Source organism: Gouania willdenowi, chromosome 6 (genome assembly GCF_900634775.1).
Source record: "Gouania willdenowi chromosome 6, fGouWil2.1, whole genome shotgun sequence".
Classification (NCBI taxonomy): domain Eukaryota; kingdom Metazoa; phylum Chordata; class Actinopteri; order Blenniiformes; family Gobiesocidae; genus Gouania; species Gouania willdenowi.
In genome coordinates, this window is record NC_041049.1 from 23,373,555 (window position 1) to 23,392,113 (window position 18,559).

The 18,559-nt window shown below is 39.4% G+C and overlaps 1 protein-coding gene across 11 annotated transcripts in view; it reads right to left on the reverse strand.

The window, feature by feature from the left end:
* Positions 1-18,559, reverse strand: part of nav3 (neuron navigator 3) — a 332,783-nt gene that overhangs the window by 90,955 nt on the left and 223,269 nt on the right. For all 11 annotated transcript variants that reach the window (XM_028448750.1, XM_028448749.1, XM_028448748.1 and 8 more), the window contains 3 exons: positions 11,979-12,749; positions 9,981-10,326; positions 5,181-5,296 (listed from right to left, as the gene is read on the reverse strand). In XM_028448750.1, the coding sequence (XP_028304551.1) occupies positions 5,181-5,296; positions 9,981-10,326; positions 11,979-12,749 (1,233 nt within the window). The remainder of the gene's footprint in view (positions 1-5,180; positions 5,297-9,980; positions 10,327-11,978; positions 12,750-18,559) is intronic.

Sequence of the window (18,559 nt, forward strand, 5' to 3'; positions counted from 1 at the left end):
GTTTGGACAGAGCACCTGTAAGCCTGCAGAGTGCTGCACCGCTCTGACCGCTCGCCTTAATTAAATGCTATCTTGAGGAGCTCACGCGGCGAGCCTGGAGCTCATCATGGATCAACAATGAGGGCACAGAGCCGGCATATTCCCATCAGTCAATGGGAGCGTTATTAGCCCTGTCTCTATTAGTCACAGCTGTCCACGCGTTCACTAGTCCCGGCCACTGCATGATGGAAGACACTGCCAGTGGTTGCCTCAGAAACTGAAACCTAATCATGACATGAGATCTCGCACAAGGAAATACACAGGGATGTGAGCAGTGTTTAGACGTCAATACATAAATGTGATGAGGTAAAATGTCCTTATCTGAAGAGACAACCTCTTAAAATACTTGTATTTTGTTTAAAAAAAAAAAAAAAAAAGAAATTGAATTAAAATCAACAAAACAAAACAAAAATAACACTACAAATACAAGTTTGGTTTTCATTGGGACTTAATCCATCAGGTGTTCTTTTTTATAATGTATATTTATTAATATTTCTATTTAATTAGATTACAATTTTGTTTAAAGTGATAAGTGTATATACAGTGCGGCAAAAAAGTATTTAGTCAGCCACCAATTGTTCTCCCACTTAAAAAGATGAAAGAGGCCTGTAATTTTCATCATAGGTATACCTCAACTATGAGAAACAAAATGAGAAAAAAATCCAGAAAATCACATTAAGATTTTGAATGAATGAATTGGTAAATCCCTCAATAAAATAAGTATTTGGTCACCTACAAACAAGCAAGCGTTCTGTCTCTCACAGACCTGTAACTTCTTCTTTAAGAGGCTCCTCTGTCCTCCACTCGTTACCTGTATTAATGGCACCTGTTTGAACTCGTTATCAGTATAAAAGACACCTGTCCACAACCTCAAACAGTCACACTCCAAACTCCACTATGGACCTGCACCAGGCTGGGAAACTGAATCAGATCACTGATAATCTCCCTCGATCTGGGGCTCCACGCAAGATCTCACCTCGTGGGGTCAAAATGATCACAAGAACGGTTAGTAAAAATCCCAGAACCACACGGGGGGGGGGAGGGGGGTGCTAGTGAATGACCTGCAGAGAGCTGGGACCAAAGTAACATAGGTTACCATCAGTAACACACTACGCCGCCAGGGATTCACATCGTGCAGTGCTAGACGTGTCCCCCTGCTTAAGCCAGTACATGTCTGGGCCCGTCTGAAGTTTGCTAGACAGCATTTAGATGATCCAGAAGAGGATTGGGAGAATGTCATATGGTCAGATGAAACCAAAATAGAAGTTTTTGGTAAAAATTTAACTCGTCGTGTTTGGAGCAGAAAAAACACCATACCTACTGTAAAGCATGGGGGTGGCAACATCATGCTTTGGGGCTGTTTCTCTGCAAAGGGACCAGGATGACTGATCAGGAAAGAATGAATGGGGCCATGTATTGTGAGATTTTGAGTTAAAACCTCCTTCCATCAACAAGGACATTGAAGACGAAACGTGGCTGGGTCTTTCAGTACGACAATGATCCCAAACGCATCGCCCGGGCAACAAAGGAGTGGCTTTGTAAGAAGCATTTGTCTCCAGATTTCAACACTATAGAAAATCTTTGGAGGGAGTTGAAAGCTCGTGTTGCCCAGCGACAGCCCCAAAACATCACTGCTCTAGAGGAGATCTGCATGGAGGAATGGGCCAAAATACCAGCAACAGTGTGTGAAAACCTTGTGAAAACCTTGTGAAAACTCACAGAAAACATTTGACCTCTGTCATTGCCAACAAAGGGTGCATTACAAAGTATTAAAATTAACTTTTGTTATTGACCAAATACTGATTTTCCACCATTATTTGCAAATAAATTCATTAAAAATCCTACGATATGATTTTCTGGATTTTTTTTTCTCATTTTGTCTGTCATAGTTGAGGTATACCTATGATGAAAATTACAGGCCTCTCTCATCTTTTTAAGTGGGAGAACTTGCACAATTGGTGGCTGACTAAATACTTTTTTTGCACCACTGTAGATGTCAAAAATCAAGTCAACTAATATATACAAACATGATGTGGTCTTTAACAAATCACACAACTGAATAACAATAAAATGTAATTAAGACAACTTGATGAATTTTAGGGAGTGCATAATCACATTAGTTTTCCTATTGATTAAACTTAATCATTGTTTCAGGTATTAATACTCATTTAAGAAAAAAGAATGTATTTTATATATATGTACTTTTTTAACTTTTACCAAACCATTAAAATCATCACCTATTCCAACAGTTTTTTCCTTTTGTTTTTGTTATTGTTGTTGTTTTTAAAATTCTGAGCAGTGTTACTGCCTCGTGGAATGCAAACAAAACATGCAAATAAAAGTGAAGGAAGTGAAATGCCCTTGAAATGTGAGACAACAAAGGGAAACATTTGAAATGGACTACAGACAAAGAGAGTGGTCAGTGGTGGAGTCTAATTTTATCGAAGAAATGACAGCCTCGAACAAAGATCTGACCAGAGCAAAGGATCTGGAAGGTTTCTGCAAACATGAACTCTAAAAACCTGTAATCAGCCTGCTGTTTGTGCACACAGAGCCTCTGACTCCATTATGAACTTTACATTTTAGTATACAATAGTTTCTACGCATGAATTTGTTTCCTGTATTATCGTAATTAAAAACTAGCATATCTAATTTTAAAATGATCTGGCTAGTGACTAAGTAATTATCAAACAACATTCCACAGCAGTATTTTTGTTTGTATTTGGTTCGGTTTGACATCCGTCTGACCTCAAGTCCGTTGCGCTGTATTTTAAGTACCATAAAGTTCCGGGGCTTTTTTTTCCACAAATAAACGTATGCCAAGTCGGTGGGAAAAAAAATCATCAGTTCACTCTTCATCCTCTATCCCTGTTTGTCCTGCTCACAGCCATTCCCAGTTCACAAAGAGCACAAGGTATGGGAAGAAAGAAAACCTCACCAGTCCATTACACAGCTACCACACAGTGACAGTCACTGGCACACGTTCACGACAGGTCGAAAAAAAAAACTACGCAGACTGGTAAACAACCACATGCACAATCTTCACGGACGTCTACAGCTTGTCGCACAGCACATGTCAAACTCAAGGGGGCCAAATCCTGGCCCTTTAGAGCATCCAATTCGGCCCGCAGGAGACAGTAAAAATGACAGAGGCAACATGAAATATTGTGTAAATTACCAATTGATTTTACAAATTCCACAAAATTCCTCTAAACTACACAAAAATTGTCTCCAAGGTCAATACATTTTGAAGTGAAGATCTGTCAGGGACTGATATTAAATACTAGGACACAATTATGTTAAAATTGTTCCTTTTCCTACAACAAATCAGCGGCCCACTAAAGATCAAACTGTTCCATGGTTCAGTCCCTCCAGGATTTTGGTGCGATCGCAACTATTAATGCAAAATCAAGCAAACTGTGCGAAATCAGTGTGGCAAAGCAGTTTTTCCAAAAGCCAGCAACTTTCCCGCAACTTCGCTGAAAAAAAACATAAATATGCGGCCGCTTATTGTTATTTTTGGCATTTTAGCGCTTGTAGTTGCTACGGAAGTAGAGGAGGATGGACTATGGGCTTTGCACCATAGAAATGTATACGTAGACGCCGCATCGACTGCTGCCGCCCACTAGAGCGGTGCGTCTACATATATTATGAGTGAGCATGAAAAATTATAAGAAAATATGTAATAAAAATAAAATGTTAATGTCTAATTTAAAGACAAGCAACGTGAAATTAACAGTAAATATTAAACGTGTTGACTTGTATATAAACTGTAAGTATATTAAATAAACACACGTGCTTCATATACACATTTATGTTTTTATTTAGGCTGTTTTATAAATCAGAAATTAGGGCTGGGCGATATATCGAGATTCAAGATGTGTCGAGTTTTCTATTTTGGCGATATAGAAAACAACAATATTTCATTTACATATATATATATATATATATATAAAGCTCAGTTAGATGAATTAATGAGTGCACTTATTGATCAGCTGTTTGTTAATAAATGAGCTTTGTGGCATTTTGCAAGAGCAAATTTAACCCAGAATTGTTTTTCTGGTCAGACTTTATTTAATAAAATTATCTACATTTATATTGTATATCACGATTTTGAGAAAATATATTGAGATATGAGTTTTGGTCCATATTGCCCAGCCCTAGTAGGAATGTTCACAGCATTACAATGTTAATAAAGGTTGACCTACCAGACTCTAATCACGTAATTATATTTAGTAAGGTGTTGACATGTGGGTATTTTAGATTTCTTGTACACTTGTCTTAAAATATAAGGGATACTGGAGCTTGGTTGGGCGAGTGGGACGGCTCGTAGTGGGCGCCAGAAAAATTCCCTTATTTTCAAATCTAAAACTTAACAGGTATGCTGGTATTTGGCCCCTGAACTAAATTAGTTTGATACCCCTGGTCTACTGCTTGAAATATTTCTAACATGTACACTGGCCAAAACTAACAACAGGATGAAATGCAAAGGATTTCTGATCAGTTAAAGCAACTGCAGGATGCAATCAAAAACTAAACAAATTTAAATTAAAAGTAAATTGGCTTCGAATAACCCTGTGGTTTGCAATTCAGGAACATTAAACTAATCTTCAAATCTATGAATCTATCAACCTGCTTGGAGATTTCTATCTCCTGAGGCATTAAACACTTAAAGAAGTAGGTCCGTGGATGAAGATGTGTCATAGATGTGTTTCATAAAGGTGTCAGCAAAGAGTCACAAAGGCTTTTTTAGCTTCATAAAAGCAGCTTAGAAAAGGCAAGGAAACATCTCCCAGCAAACACAAATGCATTCATTTATGAAGAGATGACCTTGCTAGAACAGACTCACACGGTTCCTCTACAATGAGCAGATAAACAGTTTCTTTGAAATTGTTCTATTTAGGACTTCAGTGCGCCATCCCTTGCATAATTACAATAAAAACCCAATAAATATTGGAACATGGTAGTTTTTTTTTTTTCAATCATCTAAACCATCTCAGAGAAATGTAGTTTATATATGCAGCAGCATTGGGATCAACTTCAGCTAAAATAATAATGCATTAATTAAAGGCTAATATTCAGAGGAACTTTTTTTTTTTTAAGTGTGCACATTCAGAGTTCTTCATGATAACCAGTCTTACCTGATATCTCCTCCAGGCACTGTTTGGCTGTTTTGTTGTAGACTAGTTCTCCCTTGGTGGGACTGAGGCAGGGGTCGGCTGGGGCCACCATGGTGCAGTCATTTTCAGAGAATGTCCTGAAGGCACAAGGGGACACGAAACACAGAGCGCTTACTAAGGCATGGACCGAGAAGTCCAAAGTCGACTGGAACAAACACTGCGTTCACATCCAACACGGACGCTCAAGCTTCTTCTGAAAGGCGTTCATCACTGACACAGAGTCCCAACAGACTTCACTGGCTTCACCAGTTACAAATAACCAGGGCTGGAGTCAATTACATTTTTCAGTTGCAATTACGTTTTCAATTACCCATGTTCAATTTCAACTCAATTCTGATTACAGTGAACTGCATTTTGTCCATTTACAATTAATGTGCAATTATTTTCTACCCTCAGAAAGTCATTTACAATTATGTTCTCAATTACTCAAACTTCAAATACAATTAATCACAATTACTGAACCTGAAATAACCTTCCTCTTGTGTTAGCTTTCTGTTAGCACCTCTTATGATAACGGGTCCTAAATCAGCTGTAAAATACACTAAAAACAAATATCTATCATCTAATTTCTTTCCTATCTATTGGTTACCTTGTTAGGCTTCCAAATCAATTAAAATATAGATTTTAATATTTTTGGTGTGGGCGTCTGAGCCTTTTTGTGTCAATACACCCTTCGATTTCATTGTTTTAATGGTAAAGTGTGGGAAAACCTAATATGAAACATATTTTAATAATTGCGAACAACATATAGTATGTGTTGAACTGTACAAAGAACTGTCACATGGTTCCCCAGTTTTGCATGAAATTATAAATATCAATTTGTATACAATTTTCATGGCAATTACACTTAAAGTAAATTATGTAAACGCAAATACAAATATAATTACACCATAATTGTAATTAATTATAATTTAGGCGATTACAATTATAATTGACCCCAACCCTGAGTGTTAAACAAACTCCACACATGTAGAATACAAATCTCAACCTTCAGCCTTTCAGAATAAGATGCACACACACACAGGACCATCTACGCCACCTGCAAAGCAGCAGATAAAAATTGTCTTTCAACTGCAACAGCAGCATCAGTGTGTGACTTCGGCACTTCACTCCGGTGAATTCCCAAAGACTGAGACACAGATATTCACTATCACTGCAGCACAAAGCAAAGGGGACCCCGAAGTTATGATTCAACGTTAGAGGAAAAGAAAGGGGGACTGTCGCATTAACTAAACAAATTCATTAATAATTCATTCCGCTGCTTCCAAACTGAGACTTTGCTGCAGGTGTTATTGAGCAATGGATCAATGATGCAACACTTTAGAGAGGTGTGCATTCTCGTTTGATGTCTTTTCATCTAACAATCAAAATACCAGCAGCACTTTCACTGATTAACAGGTGATCTGTGTCAGAACACTCAGGTTTTCTGTCATATATCAGTCTAACCCAGAAAGAGATAGTATATGTATAGGTGGAAGATGATATCATGAGGTAAAAAGATCCACTGTGCACATATCTGGAAACTGAGCTTAAAGGTTGAAAACCAGACCAAAACAATTGTGTGTAAATGTTATTTTACATGAATTGTTCACGACCTGACCAACTCAAATAAGGCCTGCTGGCAGAGCCGGTGTAGAGAAAAATAATCCTACGCATGAAAACCTGCTACAGACACATGTGCACTAATAGCGTAGTAAATATTTACACATAAACGTACAATATTTTGCTACCTTAATTTTTCCTACTAGTTAAACACTAACCGTAATTCTATCCCTAACCCTAAAGATTATTACCTTTTTTTTCATAATGACGGTGCATGGCCACTGTCTACCGTAGGAAACTTTCACAGTAGGTTTATTCTACACCACACCGGCTCTACCCAATGTGGCGCCATAGGCCAGATTTTCTTTGGCACCCCCCTCACCCCCCCATCGGCGATTTACCTAACAAAAGAAATTGAATAGAATTGTTTTTACCATTGTCTTTAATGTAAAACACAACATGTCACAAAATATCTAATTTACCACAAAATAAAAATCCTGTGAATAAATAATAATAGCATTAAAATATTATAAAAACAACAGATAACATCAAATTTAAATCACCACAGTTTGCAACTGAAAATAATAAATAATAAACTATAATATAAACTATAATTCAAAAGCTGTTCAAAATACTTGTACACAACTATTTGCAAACTATGTACAAAAAAGGCATTTTACTGGCTGAGACATCTAGTGGTGCTTTTTATTACTGCATCCACGAGTGTGATTAACTATGTCACTATGTACTCAACCTCACCTCCCTACTACAGCTGTACTTTCCTAGATTTTCCATTGTTATACATTATTAGTGTCTGCAGGCTCGTCTAAACTCTTTCCTGTGTCTCGTCCAACATTAACCTTGATTTTAGGCCCTTTTATTCATTTATTTCTGATATTTTGCCTGTTTTAATATTTGTATGTCACCTTTTGGTGTATTTTGAAGAGTTGTACCACAAATTATTAGCGATGGATGAGAAAAAAATTCTGTGCGCATGTAAAAAAAAAAAAAAAAAAAAAAAAAATCAATGATGTTAAAAAATTAACTCAAATGTTTCTGTGTAGGCTACCTCCTGAAATGTGTTCAAGTATCCCTACGGGTACATGTACCCCAGTTTGGGAACCAATACAATATACAGACATCTCTAAAAATATTTTAACCTATAGGGAAAATATTAAATACTTATGTTTTTATTTATTTAATGTTTACCTATCAGTATGATTATTATCTTAAATGCCCTACATATAATGCCTATTTATATTGCCTGCCCTAATACTACTGTAATAATAAATCAATTATCTTCTGTCGTCTTCTGATCGAGAGGTTGGGGGTTCGATCCCAGTACCTGACTATGTGTCGAAGTGTCCTTGGGCAAGACACTGAACCCTAAGTTGCTCCCAGTGGTCTACTAGCGCCTTGCATGGCAGTCCTGTCCCATTGGTGTGTGAATGTGAGAGTGATTGGGTGAATGAGCTGATGTGTAAAGCGCTTTGAGACTGCTTCAGTGTGGGGATAAAGCGCTATATAAAATCAAGTCCATTTACCATTTACCATTTAAAACCTCCACATCCTAAAGATCAGTTAAATCAATCTAACCATGATGTGTCGTACTGTATCATCCTCAGGAGATGATGAATGGATGATTGTTCATATCTACAGTGATGTTCTCCTGAAGCTGTTTGATGTCAGACAGTCCACCATGTGACACTGAAAACACTCTAAAGTTACACATGTTTAGGGTTTGTGCAGCACCGATGTGTCGTTTCTCTCTCCAACAGTCCATGAAAGCACCACACACACAGCCAGGTACACAGGACACACCACAGAGAGCGGGGGTCCTATGTAGACCCTGCCACAACGATGTTGCTGGCCTTGGCATTTCATGCATTTCATTTTGTTCATTTATCTCAGATTTAGTAGTTTATATTGCTTCATATTTTAATCCGTGTTTGCTTTTCCAATTTAGGACTTGATAGTAATAATTAGTTTTAATATAATTATATTTAAGGGGAAATTATTCCCAATTTTCTGGTGCCCCTCCCCCCTCCATAGGCCACGGCGCCTATACTGCCTATTGGGCGAGCCGCCTCTGCCTGCTGTTTAGAGTGGGTCATTGTAAAAGACAGTGGTCAAAACTATGACCAAGTGCAGAGCCACATCTAAACAAACTTTAGCAAGCCTTTAATACGTATATTTAGATGAATAGCACCCAGAGAAAACCCATTTATTCACGAGCTTTTAGACTGTAAGTCTGTAACCAGAAGGTTGCTGGGTTGAATTTACTATTGGCCATCGCTGTGGTGCCTTGAGCAGGTCCCTTAACCCTAACCTCTCCCCGGGCCCTACATCAGAGCTTAATTTTGGGCAGGATATTGCCGGAGCATGATCCAGCACCTCCAAGATGTTGACCGGCACTTATTTGATTGGATCCAGAACCTCATTTTTTTCCCAGCATCTCATTGGCTTTTAGCCATTTTGATTAATAGTTAGTATTATATTTGAACAGCTGCATCTTCTATTGAGTTGAAATCACTGGAAATGTCATTGTAGACACAAAATTAAATGTAAACTGAGGGCGAGTGAGGAAGAGAGGGGAAAGTCAAGCCACGCCCACGCTACGTCTAAAGTGTGATTTTCCACAAAAATATTTAGGTTAATTTTTTAGTCTCTCTCTGACTTACTGTCGGAACAACATGTGGCTAGTGTTCCAGGTCCTGATGATTTACAAACTAAGCACTGCCCTACACTGTCACTGCCCTATCCTCCACAGGGATGGGTTAAATACACAAAACTAATTTAGTGTATGTACTACATACAGTGAAAAGTGAATCACCATCATTAATATTAGTATAAATGAGATTGGAATTATGTCTTCTGCACATGTTTCTATTTTCTACATATTACCCTGACCACCAGTTCTACAGCACTCTCTTTACATATAGTTAGAGCTAATACTACACAGGATATCTACGCATTACAATAAACTTACAGTAAAGATAGGAATAAGGAATTTTCTTTTCCACTTCACATCAAATATTAAACTGTGGCATTAGAACAATCAGCTGTGGCAACGAGTGTTGGAAGGTGCTGTCACCTGTGCTTTAGAGTGCTGTCAGTGAAGTAGTGTGTAGATAACAAGAGAAGCCTAATGGGTAGAGTCAGCTGATCATGAAGAAAAGTGTGTGATTCCATACACACTGACACACACACACAGCTCACCTGTACATGAAGGGGGCCACAGTGGCAGTGTTTGGATGGCTGTGTTGCTGCTGCTGCTGAGGAAGATGAACAACTCCATTCCCTCCAAGCGCTCCTCCACTTCCTCCCAGCATCCCACTGGTCCCTGACAGGGCAGAGGTGCTGGTGGATGAGGTCAAACTTGTCCGTTTCCCGTCGGATCCACCCACGGAGCGTTGGATGTAAAAACTTCCGCCCTGTCCTCCTTTCACCAGCTTGGATCGCTCCGTCTCTGCTGTAGTCGCTGCTCGCATGTTCCCACTGGTGTTTAAGGTCTGACTCTGAGACGAGGTCTGACTCTGAGCTGACTTTGAAGTCGTTGAAGGAGCTGTAAAGGTATACGCAATTATTACTCTGTTATTTTACAATGTTCAACTTGAGACAATAGTGATTGTGATGTCTAAAAGCCACTGCTGATAATGACTCTGATAATTAATCACACCAGACATGTTTGCTTTAAAGACATCATTACATATTAAGTCTATGTGTTTTACCAGAGATCATACTGAAAAAAGCACTATGTTTTAACTCAGCGGTCTAGATTAGAAGTAGGGCAAACTCCACTCCAGACCAGAGGAAACATTAGGAACACTGGACCACATAATTTTAATTTCTAAGGGGGAAAAACAACCATAACTGAATATGTATCAGATTTAGAAACAGTATTAGACGTGTTGAAACATCAGGTATTCATTCTAGTAAATATGTACTTGGATGTTCACATCTCGTAAAAAAAAAAAAAAAAAATCGGCTTACTGCATTAACTCATTGAGTGCCATTGACGTCTATAGACGTTAAATGTGTTTTTCGGCTGGGGTTGCTAGGAGACAGTGTGACAAAGCTCTCAGGTGAATATCTAACATGGACAATGATGGAGTGACCAACTGGTGACATGTAGGTGGCAGCAGCGCACCTTTAGATGAGAGATCACCCGTGATGGGCAGAGCTCAGAGGGAGAGGAAAAGAGTTTATAAGACAAAAATTGGTGCTACGAGGGTTCATGCTGAAGTTCCCAGCAGCTCACAGCAGCGCACACTCGACCAGAGCATGTGTGGAACTAAGTGAACTATTGAGAGTGTGGTGATGGTGAGAAAAAACGATCAAAAAAATGGGGCGAGCGGTGAGACACGGCATGTCCGAGAGGAGGAGGATATTGCATGTGGGAAGAATGACGGAGGACAGACTTGGAGGACGGACAAAATACAGTAAGAAAACCATTCAAAATAATAATAATAATCAAAAGCCCAGTCTCAGTGTTGTTTTTGTAGTTTTATAGAAGGAAACTAATGTTGATGTGTCACTAAAGCAAAAAAAAATTTCTTCAAAGTCACTATCAGGTTTTTTCAGAAAAAGCGTTTTTTCTCAGCTTTTTGTCACAAACTGGCGATTTGTGTGAAACTTGCCTCTATTCAACTGCTGATTATGGAAGAACGAAACAAGCTAGAAATTAGAGAGTCTAATCTTTCACAATCTGGTTTCAGATTCCAGATTGTCATAGTACAATATCCTGTGGATCTTTAAAAAACTGTCAAAATGCTCTAAAACGGCTGGCACTGAGGGGGTTGAAATTTTGAAAATGGCTGGCACTGAATGACAATTATTGCTTTTTTTTTTCGTTGTTAGCATTTCTGTTGTTAAGTAAGCTCTGTCAGCTAACACATGTCCATTTGTGATTTTATACAAACTTGTTATTAATCCACATTCTTTATTGACCTAACTTTACCTGGTTATCTACAGTTAAAGGGTTATATGTGGCTCATGGGCTGTAAAATGTCACGTTCTGACCTACGAACTTGCGAATAACCTTCTCCACAGAGTGAAATCTGTTTACCTAGACATCTTCTGAGTTATTGCAACATTGGGACCTGTCTCAATGGTAAATAAATCTTTAAGCTCTGACGTTGGGTTTAAGGCATTTTAAGCCTTCATTTTGAGATGAATGTACAGAAACTTAAAGAACTGGCTTAGAGTTTACTGTACCTTTAAGTCCTGGCTTTGGGATACCAGTGGAGCTGCTGCTTTCTTTCTTTCCGGTTGATGACTTTCCTCCCTTGGGGATGAGGCTAGCAATTTTGGAGTTCTTCTTCGAGGAGTCCGTGAATGTTTCCCGATCTTCTTTTGGGGGAGTGTTATCCTTACTTGATTTTGCAGACTTGCTTTTCTCTTCCTTGTCTTTGCTGGATGCGGTGGACCGGCTGCTGGAGGAGGCCTTTGAATATGACGATGAAGATGATGGGGAGGTTTTGCTGGGTGTCGTGTGGGAGGAAGCTGGAGTCTTAGTAGGTACTTGTTTGGCTGTATTGCTGCTACTGTTGCTGCTGCAAACTGACCCAGTGGGCGTCAGTCCATCTTCACCATACTCCGACACATCATCTTCCTCCTCCAGAGCCATCTCAGCTACAGACGGGGATGCTCTCGTCGCTGATCTGGGGTTAATAAGGCGGAACTTCTCCAGCATTGACCTCTGAGAAGATGCGACCCCCGACCCTAGTTTTGACCCGTCACCTCCGTGTAACTGAAGGCCTTCCTGGGCCTGGGGAGATGGGGTGGTGGAGGGGGAGTGTGTAGGACTAGCCAGCATTGATGAAGTTGCACTGTGCTTGAGGTTCATGGACTTGCTGCGCCAGGACTTGCCTGCTGTGGGTGAAGGGATGGCAGAGGCCAGCTGCTGCCCATTGAGGGTGGAGGGGACAATCCCACCGATACTGCTCCCATTCATCCCACTGGATACTGGGATGGCCCTCACTGCCTCTGAACAAACAGATAACAGAGAAAAGCAGAGTGATGATTACATTTCAATTTAAAAAATCTTGAGCCATGAATCATGGTACGTCCAGATGTGTAAAGTGTATTGATAAATCCAACTCAAGTAGAAGTACTAGTAAGTCATACATCAAATACTCAAGTACAAATAAGTAACTCAATTAAATAGCACTCAAAGTAAATGTTACTAGTTATTTTCACCCCCTACATTTTCATTTGGTAATAAATCTTGCCACGGTTTATTTGTATACAGTAAACATGTCATGTATAAACACATTTTGAACTGAATTTATTTTGATAAAATACCGCGAAATAACAATGAATTCAATTCAAAATGAAAAATAATTCATCAGGCTCTAATTCTAGTTTATGAGAAAATAACCCGCAGTCAATGCTGTATAATCTGATTGAACGGCTATGATGTGATGCATTTGATTGTTGTTTGATAATTTCATTTTTTGTAGTTTCACAATGTCTGTTGATCTTTTTAAAACAAAAGATAATCATTTACTCAGTAATGGTTGGGTGTAGAAATGTAACAAATTACTTTGCATGCTAAACATTTGTTCAAAATGTGAAAATCTTCCTGTATGTAAATAATAAAGGAAACTGGGATTATTGTTTTTGTAATTTTTAGTTTTATTTTATTGGTAATATATTTAATCATTGAATAATCAATAGCGACAAGGAGCTTTTTGGAAGGTTTCAACTGTATGTAAAGTAAGAATAAAATAGGCTTCAGACCCAAACTCAGTCCTAGAGGGCTGAAAACCTGGAAGTTTTAAAGATCTTCTTTTTCTAAAACACATCAACCTGACAAAGGAATCCTCATGCAGATAAAAGCGTAATGAGCCTTTCTAATGAATAACTGTAGCCATGACAACAATAACAAAAATCATACCAAAATAACTGGAAAGGATTCAATTTTAAAGGAACCTGCAACCAAAACAATAATGATTTCATTCCAAAGTTTTTGTAGTTTGTGTCTTAATATTGAAATATTTGCTGGACCTGAATCAGATAAACAAATAAAAAGAATATTTTGACATTAAATGAAGGACTCATAGTATTAGAGCTTGTTTCTATACTAGACTTTGCTTATTGACAGAAAGAAAAAAATCCCCCCACAAAGGTAGGCATTTTTCTTTCTTTTTCTTCTTTTTATGACAATACTGACATAAAAAGTGACAACGTTAAATTCTGGACTATTAAACTGTGTTTGATCGGCTGTCAGGGGAAAGTGGTTGTTTGTCATTGAGCACAAAGCGCTGGGTTCAGCTGGATGTGAGTCACCACAGCATCATTGAACTCCTTCAGGCGAGTGAAAAACTAAGGGGTTTTTCACTCGCAGAGATGAGAGTGGCCATTTTTTTTTTTACCACCAAGAACAAAGAAATTGCTTAAGACGCGGCAATTCCAGGGTGAATACTGAAAAAAACCAACAAACCCATAACACGAGTCTGAGAGAAAAGAGAGTTAACAGTTGCATTGTATGTTAAAAAATATGACTGTTTTCAAATATTTTAGTGTAGGGTATCATTCAGCTCATTTACAGTCAGTGTATGTTTTTGTTAGAATTAATATAATCTGCTTTGATGAATATAGTGATCCCCAAAATGTATTTATTTGTTTCAATATTTAATGCTTTTCACAAACAAAACAGTTTTTCTCTGCACAAATGTAATCTTTTTTTTTTTTTTTTTTTTTTTTTTTTTTTTTTTTTTTTTTTACCTTGTCTGCACATGCTTTCGAAGGTTAACACTACAAGAAGTGCAATCTTTTGACAGCAATGCATATTTTATTATTGCAATTAAATAAATTTATTTATTTCATTGCATAATTGTGACCGTCACCAGCCCTCCCTAGGGAAGGGTAAGAAATACTTTATTAAAGGGAGGATGTAAAAAAGAGAGGGCAGTGTTACACCAAGGTGAGGGGTTGGAGGGGGGTGGGGAAGTTAGCAGGGAAGAGGGATACAAGATAGGATATGGAATGGGTGAGGAATAGTTTTAAGTGATGCGATGTGAAATTGTGGTTGTGTATATTGTGTTTATTGTTGTGTTGTCAAGCCAGTTTGGTGACCAGTGTGTGGTTTAGGAATAATGGTGGTGGCTGTGAACAGAGGAAGAGGTGAGTGGAAATTCCATAAAACAGGTATTTGGGAACAACGTGTCTAAGGTTGAGCCCAGTATGAGTGTTATCCCACAGCCCAAGGCCAGTGCATCCATGACAAATGTATTTCCAAGTACCGCCACTGCAAAACCCAAGAGCCGCCCCCGGGCCCGAAGAAGCAGTCAGGCCAGCAGCAAGAGCAGGCAGCCTAAGGGCCCCCGGCGACCACCCCACGGCCAAGCAGTCCCCCGAACGCCCCCAAGATCCCAAGCCGAGAGGCAGCCATCGCCCCCCCATACACACCCGAGAAAGCCCCAAGGAGCCAAGGACCCAGCGCACCACGCCACCGATCCCACCCCCAACCCCCAGACCCCCCACCCCATCGACCCCCCCACCCCCCCACCCCACCCCCGCGCCTAACCCCCCGAGGGGAGGGCCCAGAGAACTCATGTAATCTTAAACCAAAAGTTGTTGTCACGCAGATAAGTAACATCTCTATACAGTATGTTAGTAATTATTTTCTACTATTGCTTACTTAAACAATCAAAAATAAAGAGCTGCTTCTGTCTCTGTCTCATTCAATAATGTGTTGTTTTATATTTTCAGTTTTGGGGCTGGGTCTCCGGCGGCGGGGAGAAGAGTGGGCGGTGGCAGCTACTCCTCCAGCCCATAGACCGTAGCCGCGGCGTGAGCCCAGCCCCGCATTGCCCCCCAGCTTGACCAACCCAGCCCTTAGAGCCAATCTTTATCCCGAAGTTACGGATCTGACTTACCGAAGAATCCAAGTTTAACTGAACTATTGCGGTGATTAGCATACTATTAACCCAACACTACCATATTGTGCTCTTTTGGCTGTAAACAGAGGCTAAACTTGTTTCAGCTGCCCACAGCAATGGCGTCCGGTTGGGAAAAGCTTGTATGTCGTGACATCACGTGGGAACTATATATATCCAAGCCTGTGGTCACGTGACTGCCATAAAGTGATACGTTCTCCAGGCATTCACCAGGTCACATGACCTGGTGAAAGACGGTCCGTCTCCTCCAAACTTACATGGTCAGTATTTCAAGAGGGAAGCCCCGCTCGGAGCATTGATAGTGTCAAGTGCTGTAATTTGGCCTGAGGAGTCATTTAAAATAACTCATATGGGTCAACTCTTTAGGTGAAAAAGTCCACGTATTATTATTTTGTCTAGCTTTTTCCTTTTTGAGGCCAGTACTCTATGTTTTTGTTCTCTCTCCTCTCTGCCTCTCGCTAACCTTTTCCTTCTTTGGAGCTTATGGTTCCTGATCTGTGATTCCCAGTTCAACCAGTGTGTGTTTCCTGTCCACTAACCCCTAGCTGTCTCCTCTAAGTCTAATTCTGCTGGAGGTTTCTTCTTAGTTGCTGATGCTTGCTCTTGCAAAAATGTTTAGGTTTTTTTTTTTTTTCCATTAAAATCTAACTCTTTATGGTAACTTGTTGTATGTGGCACTATATGATGAAGTTTTATTTTCAAGGCTTGCACTGTTTCCAACCTGCATGTAGTGAGTATGAATGTGAGAGGAAGCATGTGTGACAGCAGATTCTCCTGTTGGCTCCTTGGACATCTGCCCTTTTGGGGTTTGTTTAGAAGGTCAGCTAGCTGACAGCCTGCCTGTTTTTCAATTATGAGCTTTCAGGTGAGGATGCTGAGAAAGGTGAAAATATGAAGGAGTCAAACATCAGGAGGATAAATGAGAGCATTGAAGGTAAAGGTGGATTAGATAACTGTGACTCTGAGCTCCCACATGATGCTGACACCTGCACTGATAGAGACAGAACTGTGTTTGAGTGTTTGCATGTGTGTGTGTATGTGTGTGTGTGTGTGTGTGTGTGTGTGTGTGTGTGTGTGTGTGTGTGTGTGTGTGTGTCCTCAACATTACGGCTCATGTTTAAAGAGAATAAACATGAGCATGTGAGTCACAAAGGTTAAGGGCTTGTTCCTAGTTAAGGGGGTCTGGGCATCAAGTTAACAATCAACCCCTGTCATAATAAAATCCACATCTTCCCTGTCTACGCCCAAAAGGCACTTGCACAAAGCAACCACACTTTCAGTGACTTGCTGTTACCGTGGCAACAGCCTTGCTCTTTCCTTTTTTTTGTTTTGGTTTTTTGCCTGAGATAAGAAATGCCGCTTCATCAGTGTGATGCTCGGGCCTGTGCCAACACGACCAGGCGTAGAGAACAGTGCACTGGACCCAGGGAGAACACATGCCTGGGCTTATGTGTGGCAAAGCAATTCAATGTGCTTTACATGATCAAATAGGTCAAGAGAAAACATCAATATAAACATTAAAATCAACAATAATATGATTAAAAATTTCTCTCTCAATCATACCAGTAGAGAAATAATGCCTTTAACTTTGATTTAAAAATGTTCACATTGGATGCTGACTTCAGACCCACACACCCAACACAGCATAACGTGGATGGCTGTTCATCATAGGAATGGGATCCACACAAGGTTCCTGCTGCTTAACAGAAGGTTTTCCTTGCCGCCATAATGAATTCATGTTGGGTGTGGGATACATATGTATGTGTATATACGTATATATGCATACGTGTGTATCCATCAAATGAAGAGTCTGTCCTTAAGACTGCTCTACTGTAAAGTGTCTTGAGATACCATTGGTTATGATTTGGCGCTATACAAATAAAATATTGATTGATTGATTCAGCTCTGCAGCATAACAACTAAAAGCAGCATCACCATGTTTACTGTGAGCTCTGGGCTCTACTATCTGACCTGTGTCCATAGATCTGAGAGACCTGCTGTATGTGTAAACATGTTTCTAACAATGCTTATGATGCTCACTACAGAATATTTGTCTCTTACAATCTGCATTTAGGTAAGTCTTTGATCCTCTAGGATAATTATATCACTGAAAATAAATATTAAGTGCACAAACGAAGCCTGTGTTTGTCTTGGTCAGAGCTTAGATAGTAGATACTCATCCATATAATAAAAGGACTAATCATTTTTGGGATTTAGGGTCATCATTTCCTGTTGGTTATTAATAAAATTAATTAATGAACTTTTTTCATTGCATGATCTTTAAGGAGGAACTTAATTCAACATTAGTCAGAAATATTCAGCAATAATACAAATGCCTAGAATCTAAGATGTAAAGAAAGAAGTCCTCTGCTGTCTGTACTCTCTGTTTGTGTGCACGGTTTGGACTGCAGAGCTGACATTTTCCCCAATAATTGATTTTTCTTCTTTTTTTTAAAAAAAAAACAAAATACATCCTCATTTCTTCTGCAGTGACGCTCTAAAGGCTACTGTCTCTCTAAACTGCAAACTCAGCCACACAATATGAACTAACGACAAACTATTACATATTAAATAAATACGATAACATCCATTATAACCGCGCACACTACAAGGGGTGTGGTTTTAAAAAGGAGGATGTCTGGATGTCTGATGCTTCACCACCATCATCTACTACTCCTCTTTCAGCTGCAGGGACTGAAACCTGCTATTCCTTATTTTCACTGACTCCCTAATGCAGTGGTCTGCAACCTTTACTCTCAAAGGAGCCATTTTGCCTCATCTCACCTGGATTAAAGTCCTCCTGGAGCCGGAAAAAAAACCTTCTCAATGAAGACAATACAGTGAATGAAATTCTATACAGTTAAAATGACATAGAATAATGTTAGATTTCAT